The 16285-nt window shown below is 41.5% G+C and overlaps 1 protein-coding gene across 1 annotated transcript; it reads left to right on the top strand.

The window, feature by feature from the left end:
• The first annotated feature begins 7743 nt into the window (after nucleotides 1–7743).
• LOC104421642 (phenylalanine ammonia-lyase) lies at nucleotides 7744–12025 on the top strand. The gene is made up of 2 exons (XM_010033665.3): nucleotides 7744–8288; nucleotides 10043–12025. Exons 1-2 carry the CDS (start codon nucleotides 7867–7869, stop codon nucleotides 11787–11789), a joined length of 2169 nt encoding a protein of 722 aa, XP_010031967.2. The 5' UTR covers nucleotides 7744–7866; the 3' UTR covers nucleotides 11790–12025.
• The last annotated feature ends 4260 nt before the right edge of the window (nucleotides 12026–16285 follow it).

Raw genomic sequence — 16285 nt, 5'->3', positions numbered from 1 at the left:
CTCGGTAGGTTGACCTCGTGACCTCTACCAAATCTCCGTCCCCCTCTCGCTCTTACAGTCCATACGAACTGCAAACGCTTGTCTCTGTCTCCTTCTCGTCCAGACGCGACAGAACATGCCAAAGCACATTTTGACAAGCCGGTGCTGACAAAGCTCCTTGACGTTGACAAATTCTAGCTTTCTTGCTAAGGCGTGATTTCGGGTTGACAAGAACAGCTTCAGTTGAGCTCGCGAGATGAGTTTTATCGTACTACAGGAATCATTGCGCCCAGATCAAGGGAAGGAAACAAAAAGGGAGATATTCTTGAGCTACGGTGATTCTTCATTTGGAAAACAATGTGAAATTCATGGCTAACCGCTATCAACTGTCCTAATATTTTAGGTTTTTAGATATATACAAATAAAGAGACATATATTTTTCATAACCTCTTGATTGTTACAGTTATGATAAGTTCATGAGATCTCTTTCATTTAAAGAGAGAGGAGTTTGCATTAGGAAAATTGTCCAAAAAGTTCTTAACTTACTACACTATTGCGAATTAAATTTAAAGTTTTTCATTTTACCAATTGGATACTAAATCTTTTTCACGTTATGTCAATTAAGTCAATCCAGTCAAATTTAATCGAAAATTGCTAACATTAACATCAATAATGCCACATGGAATGGCTAACACTAATGTAGATAATTTTTTATAATTTTTTAAAATGATTTTTTCTATTTCATTTTTCTTTCTTTTCCTTTTTTTCCTACCAAGTTCAATAAGGGTCAGCATCAGTTACTAGGCAAGGGCCTAGGCAAAGGTCCCTGCGCTCACCCAAATCTAGCAAAGGCCACACCCTTGCCAACAAACGGCTCTTGCCTATGACCAACAAGGGTTGGCAGGTGACCCTCATCAGACTTAGGGGGAAAAAAAAAGCAAGAAAGATTTATAATTTTTTTTAAAATTATGAAATTGTCAACATCGGTACCGCCAAGCTAGACGACCCAACGTCCATGTCAATAATTTATGGTTAATTGATCAAATACACTCAATTGGTAAAATATGAAAAAGTTTAGAATTCGATTAATAAAATTGAAAGTTTTATAACTAAATTAGCAAAAATATAATAGATTTAGGACTTCTTGGACAATTTTCTCATCTACATTAGCTACCGATTATTTTAGAGTCTCTTTGAAATGAACTTGTAAAGGCTTTTATACCGTCATTTTCAAATGTCTGCCGATTGAGCTCTCACATAAAGATTGAAAAGTCGACATAAAGGTTTCTTGATAGGCATGTCAGAAATATTTGGAGTTCTAGAGATTTAGAACTGAGTAAAGAAGCCAATACCATAAGCAATGAGAATTGACCTTTTTTTTCAGTGTGTTCTCTGCTACGTTTTAGAATGACGTGATAAATAATATGGTTAATAGTATAACGGTGTCAAATCATGGATCACATAACACATTTATTCTAAATTAATTTTCGTCTCACAAAAAAGTCAAACTTGCATCTATAACATATTTACACCAATCTAATTCAAGTGAAATGAAAAATTAACTTATGATAAATGTGTCGTGAGTATCAATTTGAGATTTTTTACAAAACAAAGATTAATTTGGTGTAACCACCCTAAATTGTTAACAGATGATCAAATAAGCCGATCATATTTAAACACCCGACACAATAATATGTTAGTGCGTTCTTTTCTCAATAGATGAGAATTCATTAAAGAAACAAAGTTCTCCTTGAAGTCCGAAAACCTGGAGTACATAACTCTAGAAAAGTGGGCGAAAAAAAGTCAACAACATATATCTAGGGTGAAAACCCTAAGTTCGAAATTCCGTCGATGGTGACGAATAATCCGAACCAAGCATTGTTCCACCATGCATCATTTGGCAGAAGCAAATTCAAGTCATACTAATGTAGGTCTACATCATGATAAACTGTAAATGAACATCTACCTACCACGTTCGATCATTGATCATAATTTTCGATATCATTTTGTATAATAATCGTTTGTATGTCAACATTAGTGCACTTGACACTTTTACCAAAGCTTTTATCGTCAGCCAATTTAGTTCTAATTTTTTACAATTTTTCAATATAGTCCTTTCAATGGAAAATCTTTGATATGGACGCTAACTATCCTATATGGCACGGCCAATTAAACTACTTTTACAATTTTTCTAAAGTTTCTAAATTTTTATATTTATTTTTTTTCTCTTCTTCCTTTTTCTTTTTTTGCCCCCACTATTTGGGAAGATGAACAACAAGAAAAGAAAAGAATAAAAAGCTTCACAAATTTTTATAAAAATAACAAAAATAGTTCTAACTATATCATATAGGATGGTCCATGGCCACCTAAGGAAATTGTGGCCAAAATTGGCCGGAAGAATTTCATTTGAAAATTGTCAAATCGGTTATGCCTAATTGGCCAAATTGGAAATTTTATAAGTGAATTAGGTGCAATACAGTAAATTTATGACATTTTGAATAATTTTCTCTTCAAAAACTAGTGGGCTAAGATGTAATAAGTACGATGCAACTTTGAGCGAGACATAGTTTCGATTCGTCGTATTCTGAGCATCCATCAGTTTCCTTAAAGGTAAAGCTATCGTTTCGGCTCATGTGCAACCGAAACTCGACATCACGAAACTAATCGCGCGTCTCTTCATCTCACGAACAGAAAAAACCAGTTCCTTGTCTGGTTCCCCAAGCCGCCACGTCAACACGACACGGGATATCGCAATTTGCGCCCGCCCTAGAGACAATCCGTCAATGCTTACTCCCTAAGGAAGAGAACGAGTGCTCTCCCCCGTCGGAACGTTAAACGACGACAACGACTAGTACCAACGGGCACGCATGGTCCAAAGGCCGCACCTTCGCATCTACCCCGGATCCCAACCCATGTTTGGTGTCTCTCCCGTACCACGTTTCTCTCGACCTACCCGAGGGGCGGCGCTGTCCGGAGCGGCGACGAATCATCATCCTGATGACCTCGTTCGTTCCTTCGGACTAGTAGTTCGTAACGGGTGACCCATGCATGTGCATGCACGTAACTTCAAAATGCTGAAGCACCGAGCTCACGTGCAGGTTGACCTTCGACCTAAGCAAAGGAGAGTATTATGTGCGTTACATACAGCTAATGAAATACAGAAAATCTCGACTCTGCCGCCACGTCAATTGCATAGGAAGGAGTAATCACTCGTCGTCGATCACGAAAGGACAGTGTCCGGATGCATGCGATGTAACTAGTGTCGTTCCTCGATAGTCTAAGGTCTTAGGATTGAAAAGTTATGTGCTTACCTTAAGTTTAGAAAATTATCCTCCTATAACGTAACAGAATTCTAAAATGGATGAGCAAGTTTGACATGAAAAGTACCAAAAAAAAGTCATTAACATATTGCATTAGTGTTAACTCAATTATAAATTTTTCAATTAGACTGATGTAATCGTAAATCTTTTGTATTTATGCCAATTGAGTTCATCCAGCCTAATTTTGGCCAGAAATTACTGATGTGAGCATCGGCCGTCTTACATGGTATAACCAACATTGACATTGACAAATTTTACAATTTTAAAAAAAAAATGAATTTTTTTTTTTTTTTTCTTTCTTTTTTTTTTTTCCTTTCATGTTAGCTGGTGACCTCACCAATGAGGGCTGCCTTGTCCAAAGTTGGTAAGTCGCAAAGGCCCTAGGTGAGGCCACTGTGGCCTCATCAGCTACAAGCAAGGGCGCGAAGTGCCTTCTTGGTCCCACCGACAAAGAGCGAGGTCACGATGGCCTAGCCACCTTGTCGATCTGGCAAGGGCCTCCTCATCCAACAAAATTCAAGAGAAAAAAAAAAAATGAAAGGAAAAAAACAAAAAATTATCAAAAATATTAACGTCAACGCCGACTATCTTATGTAAATCATGTCACGTAAGATGGTTAACGTCAACATCAATAATTTTCAATTATAGTCGAATAAACTTAATTAACACAAATGCAAAAAGTTTATAACTAAATTGATCAAATTAAAAAGTTTAGAATAGAATTCACACAAATGTAATTATGATTTTTTTTTTTTTGTACTTTTCCCCATTTTGACATATTCACCTCAGGAAATAAGTTCTCAATAGGATAATCCCAATAGCTTTACGTCCATTCGACGCACCTGATTTGGTTATTCCGTGCCCCATTTTTTTCTAGCGTACGGTTTTAGTTTGCAAAACATTTTAATTTGAGTGATGTGGCTTCATAAAATCCAAAGATGATTGTCTAGCGTTTAGGGCAATAATAATACAGTATCGAAATATGAGATGAGCTTGTGTACATTTCGAGACGAAGCTCGAAAAACGTAACGCTCCTCGCTTGATGTTGAAATATATGGTTACTGTATCTGGCCATATTTTTTAAAAAATGGCTTGACCGTACTACTGAGGACACCCACATAATTAAGGATTAATATGTGAAGAGTTGTTATATAAATATATATATATAAAATTTCATACACTTACTAAAAGACTACAAAAATGATGGCACCACTATGGTTCATTGGAAAAATTGTCCAAAAAATCCTAAACCTTCTTACGGCAGCCAATTCAATTATAAATATATCGATTATGTCAATTTAATCTAAACATTTCAACAATTTGATAATTCAATCGTTTCAGCCAATTTTAACTAAAAATCGCTAACGTGAGTGTGAGCTGGCCACTAACTGTCCTAGGTGGCGTAACTGATGTTGACACGGATAATTTTTTCATTTTAAAAAAGAAATTATGAATTTTTTTCTTTTTTTTCCTTTCATTTCTTTTTATTTTAGTTCTCTCTTTTTTTTTCTTTTTCTTTTTTTGGCCTATGGCTAGTACTAAGCCATGGCCAATGACCGGTCACGGATGAGGGCCAACAAGGGCTCGACCCTTGCAACTTGGGCGAGGACAGCCCTTGCCAGATCCGATGAGGAGGATCCTCGCCTATTGGCCAATTGCCAATCATGGTTGATTATCAACCACAAAAGAAAGAAAAAAAAAGTATAAATTTAATTTTTTAAGAAAAAAGACAAAAATTATCCATCGGTGATTTTCAAATAAAATTGACCAGAAAAATTAACTTGATATAATCGTAAAAAATTAATTACTAAATTAGTTCGATTAAAAAATTTACGGTTGAATTAGCCGCCGTATAATAGATTTTTAGGACTTTCGAACAATCTCCTTATAGCTTTCCTTCCATTCTTCTGTCCTTTTCTAAAAAAATTCTCTTGCTAGGGAATGGGGACATGTCGATAAATATACTGCGTACTTTCATATCGCAAGTGTCGGTCCAGGTCAACTCTATTCATCGAATTAAGTGGACATAAAGAGGGGATCGTTCCGAGCCACGCTTACGTTTCTGCCCCGATCGCGTGGTTGGTTGCATGCATGTACGAGAAGGTGTGCACGTTTCGGGCTTGGAGCGAGTTAGGTGAGAGTGAATGTCACACCAGCCCCATCCACCCCCATTAAACACACATTCTCATTTTCATTTTCTACTATAAAAAAAAAAAAAAAAAAAAAGTTAATCTTTGACGATCTTATTCGATTAATTAATTAATCAAAACCAAACTGTGCATCTTGACGTACACGCACGTGATGAGATATTAATGATTATTAGGTTGATGATCCTTTGGTGACCTGCTTTGCGTGCTAGTTCTGAATTAATGCCAAATGGGGAAGCGTTGTAATGAATTGATAGATCCGCTTTTATGGGGATTTGAGATTTTGGAGGTTGTATTTCGGTGAAAATCAATTCCTTGGAGCTTTCGTTGATAGATACACCATTCCGACATTGGAAGTATAAAAAGAGGAAATTTAAGAAGAGTCTCGGCATGCTTCGAGGTTTGATTAATTCAGATGGAATTTATTTCCTGACAAACCTTCGGGACTCCGATCTGACTTTGGATCTGAATTGGGAGTTCAACTGGAAATGGATCCTTCAATCTGAGATACATTTGATATGAAACTAGTGTCAAAATAGTTTGATTTAAATGCACTGGATGATCTTGGGCGAGGACGGATGCCATGCGCAAAAGGCCCATGCCCGTGGCTAGTGAGGGCCATGACACCCTCATTTAGACCACCCATGGCCGGCAATGGTCGACCGGCAACCTCGCCAGCCCACGGTTAGGAAAAAATAAAGAAAAGGAAAAAAAGTAATAAAAATTCAAAAGAATTTGAGAAAATTATAAAATTATTCATGTCAGCTCCGATCATGTAAGATATAGGATAGCAAACATCTATATCAATGATTTCTAGCCAAAATTGATTAGATTAACTATATTGGCAAATCGTAAAAAAAATTATGACTCAATTGGTACAATTGAAAAGTTTATAATTGAATCGGCATGACTGCAATAGATTTAGGGATTTTTTTTGTACTTTTTTCAGTGGTCGGAGGGCCGCAAGCTAGAATCACTGACAGCTAAAGCGATTGTGACGGACCATGAGAGGCTAGCGGAGGGTGGGGGAAGGGATGGGATCGGGGTTTTCCATTTGTTTTTATTTTTTTATCTGAATTCTATCTTAATTCTTCCATGAATGCGTAAAAGGCGCGCCATCGCGCCGCTGCTGCCCAGCCGCAACATAACTACTCTCTTAGCAGAAATAGTACCCGGTAATTGCATGACCTTGATCTCAAGTTCTCTTATAAAAAGATATTACAAAAATCTTTCGTCAAATTACACAGTGCCGTCTTAAGTCCTCTAAAGCTTATGCCTCGGTGTCGAAACAAGGGAAGACTGAAAATTGATCATGATCGCTAGATGATGAAAAAGTGAACGAGGGGGGTTAATAAGCAAAAATCGGGAAAAACATGGGACCTTGATGGACACCTGAATGTCGGAATCTAGGGAAAAATCTCCCGCAGCAACATGCAACTGGACAAAAGAGACATTAGCCTGTGCATGGAAATGCCGAATGCTGGGCTTACGCTGGAACCAACTAAAATTTCCACCCTACTTCCGAAATGCTAACATTGGCAGTCACACAAAACGAATATTATACTTTTATTTATGAACACGATAAAAATACTTTCCCTAAAAAGTAATATCTTTCGATAATCGTACCCCTAATTTGTAACCCACCGAATCAGAAAATCAGTTAGAATAATCTTTCGCCCGACGCGGACTCGAATGTACTCGCAAGCCCTGAAACGAACCGTCGGGACCGCCGAGGTTCCCCGACCGGGCATGTGGTACCGCCATACGAGAGTCGGAAATCCGTCGCTTTCAAACCGAGAGCCGCGGCCCCTCCAGCGTGGCGGCACAAGTAGACAGGCCGCCGCCACCACCGTAGCCAGTTGTCACCACCATCACCACCACCACCACAGAAACAACAATAATAAGCGGGAGAGAAAGAGGTGTCGTGACACGTATCTACACCATACACGCTACCAACCTCCCCCCTCTCCCTCCCTCCCTCCCTCCCTCCGTCGTTTTGACGGGTAAACACAGAAAACCCCAACCATCGCGTCCCTCCCTTCCTCCACCTCACGCGTCTCTCGTGTCCGTCCGTCCCCCGGCCCCCACAATCCCACCCCCCATCCCACGTGTCCCCATCTCCGCCCCTCCGATCCCATGAAGATCCGACGGCCGGCCTTCCCCCTCAACTAACACGCGCGCTCATCTCCCCCTCTCCCTCTCGCTCACCCAACGCTCCTCCTCCTCCTCTTCGGTACGTTACCCACCCACTCTCCTCTCCCTACCTATTTAAACCTCCCTCCATCCCTCCCAGCACAAAGCTGGAGAACCTCTCTCTCTCTCTCTCTCTCTCTCTCTCTCTCTCTCTCCCAGCCAGTTCTCCCTCGCCATTCTCCCTCGCTTTCTCGGGACACCCGAACCTGCGACCGCGGCCGGCGGAGATGGAAGTAGCGGCGGCGGCGGTGGCGGCGGCGGCGCACGAGAACGGGAACGGCCACGCCTTGCCCTGCAGCAACGGCTCCGCGAAGCCGAGGGATGATCCGCTGGGCTGGGGGGCCGCGGCGGAGTCGCTGGCCGGGAGCCACCTCGAGGAGGTGAAGCGGATGGTCGGGGAGTACCGGCGGCCGGTGCTGCGGCTCGGCGGGGAGACCCTGACCGTGGCGCAGGCGGCGGCGGCGGCGAGGGGCGCGGGGCTGACGGTGGAGCTGTGCGAGTCGGCGAGGCCCGGGGTCGAGGCCAGCGCGGAGTGGATCATGGAGAGCATGTGCAAGGGGACGGACAGCTACGGCGTGACGACCGGATTCGGGGCGACGTCGCACCGGCGGACCAAGCAGGGGGGCGCGCTCCAGAAGGAGCTCATCAGGTACGTCATTTTTTACTATTTATCTCAGTTTTTATTTACTTTTTTATTATTTTGTTTATCTCGCTTCATTTTTCTTATTTTTTATTTATTTACTTTTCGGTACCGCCTTTTTTTTCTGAGGACGAATTTTGACTCCAAATGGACGTGGGAATGCTTACGTGGCTGGTCTTTTAACCGAAGACGACGCATAATCATCACGAACGGTCTTGCATTAAATGGGGTAGTTAAATTGCTCAATAAATATAACTTTAGCGAAATAAATAGTTAGACTTTAATACCCAACTTACGAAATTATTTCCGGATCTACGATCAAAAAAAAAAAAAAAATTGACCCTTTTGGTCTTTCTACTTTAGTACTCGCTGTCGAAAGGAAGAACAAATTAGACAAATTTCGTTCTGTGCGATCGGCAAAAACCCGACGAGGGTTTGCCTTTTCGTCGTTCGTGAAGGGATCCCTTTTCCCTAAAGATCTTTAGGAACCTCCCTCCCAGTTAATCACTGCTAAAAAAAACCCGGGCGAACGTGCCAAAAAGCAGTTACCACGCCATGAAATTTGGAGCACATGCCCTAGGCGACCGTAACATTACATGGTAATCATGTAAAAAATGTTGGACACACGTCCATTCCGCTAGATTCCATCGTATGTATGCATATCGCTTTCAATTAATTGATTAGAAACAGTTATTTGCGTCTTGTCAGGGAATCACGTCACGGATTTAACCTAAGAAGTTGACAGAGCTTCTTTAAGGATGCTAAATGGCTATAGAAGATAACCTAAACATTTAATTAGCTTTTCTTACTTTGTCATTAGCTAAATTAGATCAGCTCAATTTCTTTTTTCACTTATTAAAATATTTTTAAGCAAAAGTAGCATGTTTTGGTATCGCCAAATTATACATATGTTAATTGAATTCTAATTATTAAAGTGGGGATGAAAAATTTAAACAGAAAAGAGATGCATTTTGCACAAAAATATTTTTAAAAAAATAGAGGATCGCACTTTCTTTTTGATAGAATATCGTTTTTACTTCAAGTGATTTGTAATTATTGAAAAGGCTAAGTACAATTTTAATCAAAAGAGACGAATTTTGTTCGACCGAATATTTATTTTCAAATAACTTTTTGTAATCATAACCTATCGAAAAAAAATTTCACATTAAAAAAAGAAAACACTGTTCATATATATGGAAAAGTGGTTTCTTTTAGTTTAGCGGTCAAGCAGTGTCGACAAGTGACAAGTGCACCAAGTGTCGACAAGTGCACCTACCCGAGCAAACCTTGAGGTTACTTCCCCAAGTCGACTTTGAATATTTGGGATTTTCCTTAAGCCGAAGAGCAAAATCTGCTCACCATAAAGTCAATATTTTTTTTTTATTGTTTGCTGGTAGAGAGAGAAAGAAAAAAAAAAACAAAAAACTGATGTGATCAACGACACTTTTTGAAAGAAAGGCAAGACGAAAAGTATGACGTGTCTGAAAATACAGCCCAGGGCCAATCCTGTCGGTGGACATATTGTGGGGACTAGGGAGAGCGGAAGCAGAAAGAATGTATAAGCTAGAGGAATTTGACTTGTCAACTTGATCCCTTTTGAGTGCGTGTGTGTTCTAACTCGAAAACGGGGGTGATCACTCTGCCTCTGCATTGAAAAAGAAAATGAGCATTTGAAGTCGATTAATCATGCTTACTTGGTGTTCTTATTCTATGAATGATGTGATGACGACAAGTGATTGAAAGTTCGAATTTTGCTTTGACAGATTCTTGAACGCCGGTGTGTTCGGCAACGGAACCGAATCTTGCCACACGTTGCCACAGTCGGCCACGAGGGCCGCGATGCTGGTGAGAGTCAACACTCTTCTCCAGGGCTATTCTGGAATCAGATTCGAGATCCTGGAAGCCCTCATCAAGCTCGTCAACAGTGGCATCACGCCGTGCTTGCCGCTCCGCGGCTCGATCTCCGCCTCTGGTGACTTGGTACCCTTTTCCTACATCGCGGGTCTTTTGACGGGACGTCCCAATTCCAAAGCGGTCGGACCCGCTGGGGAGACCCTCACGGCCAAACAAGCCTTTGAGCTCGCTGGGATCAGTGGTGGATTCTTCGAGTTGCAGCCGAAGGAAGGACTTGCCCTTGTGAATGGGACGGGAGTTGGGTCTGCCTTAGCTGCCATAGTGCTTTTTGAAGCTAATATGCTCACTGTCCTCTCAGAAGTTCTGTCTGCAATATTTGCTGAAGTCATGCAAGGAAAGCCAGAGTTCACTGACCATTTGACGCACAAATTGAAACATCATCCTGGCCAAATAGAAGCTGCAGCTATCATGGAGCACATTTTGGATGGTAGTTCTTACGTCAAGGCGGCCAAGAAGTTGCATGATATGGACCCACTTCAGAAGCCGAAACAAGATCGGTACGCGCTGAGGACTTCGCCTCAGTGGTTAGGTCCTCAGGTGGAAGTGATCCGCGCATCTACCAAGTCCATTGAGCGAGAGATCAATTCAGTTAATGACAACCCTTTGATTGATGTGTCGAGGAACAAGGCCTTGCATGGCGGTAATTTCCAGGGCACCCCTGTTGGTGTCTCGATGGACAATACCCGGTTGGCTATAGCTTCTATTGGAAAACTCATGTTTGCACAATTCTCCGAGCTTGTCAATGACTTCTATAACAATGGGTTGCCTTCTAATCTCTCTGGCGGTCGAAACCCCAGCTTGGATTATGGTTTTAAAGGTGCAGAGATAACAATGGCGGCTTATTGCTCTGAGCTTCAATTCCTGGCCAACCCGGTGACCAATCATGTACAAAGTGCTGAGCAACACAACCAGGATGTGAACTCATTGGGATTGATCTCTGCTAGAAAAACAGCGGAAGCAGTCGAGATTCTACAGCTGATGTCATCAGCCTTTCTAGTTGCACTTTGCCAAGCAATAGACCTGAGGCATTTGGAAGAAAACTTGAAGAGCACGGTGAAGAACACGGTAAGCCAGATTGCCAAGAAGGTGTTAACCATGGGACCCAATGGAGAGCTCCATCCGTCAAGATTCTGCGAGAAAGATCTGCTCAAAGTGGTCGACCGTGAACATGTATTCGCATACATTGATGATCCATGCAGTGCGACTTACCCATTGATGCAGAAGCTTAGGCAAGTGCTCGTCGATCACGCACTAGCCAATGGTGATGAGGTGAAAGCGAACTCTTCCATCTTCCTTAAGATAGGTACTTTCGAGGAGGAGCTGAAGGCCCTTTTGCCTAAAGAGGTAGATAATTGCCGGAGTGCCTGCGAGAGTGGAAATGAAGCTATCCCAAACAGGATCAGGGAATGCAGGTCATACCCGCTGTACAAGTTTGTGCGAGCAGATTTGGGAACCGAGCTCTTAACCGGAGAGAAGGTCCGGTCACCCGGAGAGGATTTCGACGAGGTGTTCACAGCAATGTGTGAGGGTAAGTTGATTGATCCTCTGCTGGAATGCCTTAAAGAATGGGATGGCACCCCCCTTCCCATTTGCTAGAAGAGTACTGCCTAGGAAGAGGATGGCAATTTGCTCCTTATGATGTATTTTGTAAGTTGAAAGGAATGCTGCTGGGAAAAATTGGGGATTGTGCCTTTTTCTGTATAATAAAGTCTGTGGAGTGCTGTTCTTTACCCTTCATTTATTTCCATATGTTCTTTCAACTTCCTTCTATAAGCATTAGGCATATTCTGTAAGCTTTTATGATTTAATACATCTTCTAAATTATTCCGTGAGTGGTATTTGCTTTGAAAACCAGATGTTATCTATGCCTAGGCAAAGTAAATCAAAGGATATGGCACTTCTCATTGAACATGAGAAGGTGATTGACATGTCAAATACAAAGTAATCACTTCTCCAATCTACCTCCGAAGGGTAATTTATTCTACCGCACAAAGCATTCCGAACTTGTTTCTCGAAAACAAGACATGAATATTTGAAAACAAGAGTTCATATCCTCAGCAAGACCAGGACAAACCAGGAACATTTTGCAGTGGATAGATCAATGGTCCCAACTGCTAACGAATAGATATATAGAAAATGCTTAATTTAGGTGTGACCTCTGATGTCTAGCCCCCTACTCAAATGCATCCTGGGACCTCGTTTGTGTTTATGCAGATGATCTGACACGCATGCTCGTCCGTAGTTTGTACTATAAACCCGTTACCGCCAGGTTCATATTCTTCCGAGATATATCTAACCAAATACAAAAACAAATAAAAACACCTCCGTTTTTCTGAGATTCTTAAACTAAGACGGCACATGCTGTGTCATGATGATGTTTCAAGAATCATCACTCTCTTTTTTGTCTCTGCTCTTGGCTTTGGCCATGTTTTTTTTATCTCCTCCCTTGCATATCCTAAAGTTTAACCGACTGTATTCTAGAGTTTGTTCTTTTCATAAAGAACGGTTGAAAATGAATCGAGCATTTGAGACTTTTTATTTATTTTTTGGGTCGGGGAGCATTTGAGACTTCAGTCAGGACATATTCGGCGAACATGATACTTGGACTACTTAATTCTGCAGAACTTCCTGAAGACATTTGTACTTTAGGGTCTTTTATTGTAGCAGCTTCTGTATTGCTGAACATTCGCATGCCTTCCGAAATGACTAGGTCAACCTTGTATGACTGACCTTCCATGGGATAATGTAACTTTGGGAGATGCTAGTGTCACGGTCCATGAATCCTCCCGTACTCGTGACACTTGTGAGTGGTGCTTGGGGTTATCTGGTGAAGAGTGTGGGGCAGAAGGGTAGAACACAACTGGTCCGTGGAAGTGGCGTCAAGATGGTTGGTGCTAGGAGTTTTAGGATAAAAGGATTATATCACTTAGGAACTCTGAAGACAGGGTAGGCTTCCCGTGCACAAACTGATCAAGAGCTGATGCCACTCTCCTGACGAGACCATGGCAGGCCGAAACCAATTATTGTGCCTAAAAAGATCTGCTATCTCACTCGATGGACTAGACGCCCGAACGAAACTGGGCATGGTAGGATCTCGTACGAAGAATCATTCACCGTATCATTCGTGAAACAACTATAGAAAGAAGGCTGGCCTGGCAAATTCCACTCGTCAGGCGCCCGCGGGTCATTCCAAGGCCAAGGAAACTCTCGGCCTGTGACAAGTGGTATCAGAGTATGAATCCCTTCAGTAAGTGAGCGAGTCGGAGAATCAGACTCCTTGCTCATGTGTGAGTCGAACTGATAAGTTCTAGTGGATGGGTACTAAGACGAGTCGGTTTCTCGTCGAGCGGCATGCAAGTTAGAGAATAATTGAATCCTCACTGAATAGGGATAACGTTCCTAGATCAATCGGTGAATTCGAAAAAGAGGTCTACTATCACGTTTTCAACAAGGAAATAACCTCCATTTGCTGGGGTCAAGATGCTGATTAGGCTGAAATAATGCTGTCAAAAGATGCAGTTGGCAAAAAATGCCACACTTGCCAAAAAGATCGATAAGGGCCAAGCGGCTGAGATCAAAAGAGGCCACCAGTGGAGCAAAACCTGTTTTGTTGAGTGAGCGTAACCGTTCAATGTGAATTCCCAAAAGTGGCACATCAATGGTTAATTTACGCAAGGAAGTGACAGAGCAGATCACAACAATGGCGTTGCGAATTGAGTGGGGGAGAATGTCACGGTCCGTGAATCCTTCCGTACTCGTGACACTTGTGAGTGGTGCTTGGGGTTATCTGGTGAAGAGTGTGGGGTAGAAGGGTAGAACACAACTGGTTCGTGGGAGTAGCGTCAAGACGGTTGGTGCTAGGAGTTATAGGATAGAAGGATTATATCACTTAGGAACTCTAAAAACGGGGTAGGCCTCTCGTGCACAAACTGGTCAGGAGCTGATGCCGCTCTCCTGACGAGGCCATGGCAAGCCAAAACCAGTTGTTGTGCCTAAAGAGATCTGCTGACTCACTCGATGGACTAGACGCCTAAGCAAAGCTGGGCATGGTAAGATCTCGCACGAAGAATCATTCACCTTATCATTCGTGGAACAACTATAGAAAGAAGGCTAGCCTGGCAAATTCCGCTCGTAAGGCGCCCGCGAGTCGTTCCGAGGCCAAGGAAACTCTCGGCCCGTGACACTAGCCTAACAACCACCATCATCCATGACGACGGTGGATTGTGGGCCACAATTTCCATTTCAAGGATATGGGCAACCAATAGGACTCTTGTTGGAATCTAAACATTGACAATATTATATTTGATGACCTTAATTAATTCAACAAGGAAGTTAGATGAAAAAACAACACATTCCATGGAATGAAGGTTTTTATTTATTTATTTTTCTTTAAAGAATCCTTCCATCATTTTTATTTATTTATTAACAAATGTCTATCAACTTTTTGGCAAATGTCAACGTATACTGCTTCCACTATAACTCTTCTCTTACTGGTCAATTTTTGTTGATATGGATTGCAGAATTAATGATAGAGACGCTGATAAATACATATGATACACTGAAGTACACATGTCATGTTATGATTCGTTGAAAATTATTATGAGCCGAAAGGCACCACATCAAACAATATAAATGAAAAAAAACAACCATGGTTGTAGCCACCATAGAGAGAGAGAGAAAGAGAGAGAGATATGGAGGACCATTGTGGCTGCCATAGACATGAGCTCAAGCTCTAAGCTTCTGGCAACCATGATTGCGGCAATCACAACCACTATAGTTTTGAGTTGTGAAGCTCTAGGTCATCGCTGCTCAATATAAGCTTGCGGTTACGGCAGCTCATTGGTGGTCATGAGTGGTTACAAGTCATAGTTTTTATATTGTTATGGATGTCTCGTTGGGTTTTTTTTTTTTTCAAGTTTATCATTTCTCTTATTTTGGTCTTATCATACTCATATTTAAGAAAGTTTGCTTAGAGGGATTAAAGGAAATCCCAATAACTAAGATTTCATTCCAATTTTCCCAAAGTAACTAGATGAACAATTTAGTTACCTTGGAAAATTAAAGGCAGAGAAATCACCGTTTATTATATAATCATTTCCCTTTTTCAAATAGACAATGAAATTATCAAGAAGTAAATATGTTTTCACTTTAATTTATTGATTTTTAATCTAAAGAATCCCACTTTGGGTGGGACTCGAGTTTTCTCAAGGGAACCAACCAAACAAGTTGTATGGTTTCTTGGAAAAAACCTGTGGTGGGGAGAGCACCGTTACTCAGGAGTAACGGTGCCGTCATGCTGTCATTTTCCTATAACTTCAGTGATAAATGTCCGTTATGATATTCTTAAATCATTATGTGCTGACTCATTGTGATCAGGTGTAACATATGCTATATTATAGTATTTTCTCTGATTTTAATGGAATTGCATTGTATTTATTATCCAAGTGAAGGTCGTTTCCGTCCGGTTTCCATGAATGAAGTCTCCGTTATATACATCCAACTCATAGAACATATCGTAGATCTATTTTTCTGACCCTCATATTTGTAAGTGGAATAATTGTCTCTACAGCAGTTATCCTTAATTGAAATCTTTTTGCAGTTTGCTGATATTCTTTCGGTCCTTCAGAGTATGTATTATGCCCAGACTCGATCAAAGTAACTGGCGACAAGCAAGCATAGAAATGTAGGCAAACACACTGCAGCTCTGAGTTCATTCCTAGATACTATGATGCTTATAGGGATAAGCCCCATCACCGACAGTTGACCTTCACGATCAGCAGTCCACGACGCGTGCATAGATGTGATCAGAGCAACGTGCCAGCTAGATCTCGACGCCTAAATCGACCACGACGCGTTCACCTATACAAGTTTTGCCAACCCACGGATCTGTCATTTCTTGTTCTTTAACCCCCGTGCTATTGTGCTTATCATTTAGGAAGGCATCACAACACAATCTCTGACGGAGATGGGCATTCATGAGCCAAGGGCTAATGTTGTTCCAGGTGTGAATTGTGATTTTGGCCAATAAAAGTGCATTTGATAACCATTTTGTTCTTGTGAACAATTTTTGCTCAGAAATAATTTTGTCTCAT

This window comes from Eucalyptus grandis, chromosome 10 (genome assembly GCF_016545825.1).
Source record: "Eucalyptus grandis isolate ANBG69807.140 chromosome 10, ASM1654582v1, whole genome shotgun sequence".
Lineage (NCBI taxonomy): Eukaryota > Viridiplantae > Streptophyta > Magnoliopsida > Myrtales > Myrtaceae > Eucalyptus > Eucalyptus grandis.
Note: the sequence above shows the minus strand (reverse complement) of the source record. Positions and strands in the feature narration are given on the sequence as shown.

What these genes read in the sequence shown, in the direction of transcription:
- LOC104421642 (XM_010033665.3), top strand. Translation starts at nt 7,867, where the DNA reads ATGGAAGTAGCGGCGGCGGCGGTGGCGGCGGCGGCGCACGAGAACGGG. An exon ending in CTCCAGAAGGAGCTCATCAG is followed by an intron (nt 8,289 to 10,042) that starts GTACGTCATTTT and finishes TTGCTTTGACAG; the next exon opens with ATTCTTGAACGCCGGTGTGT.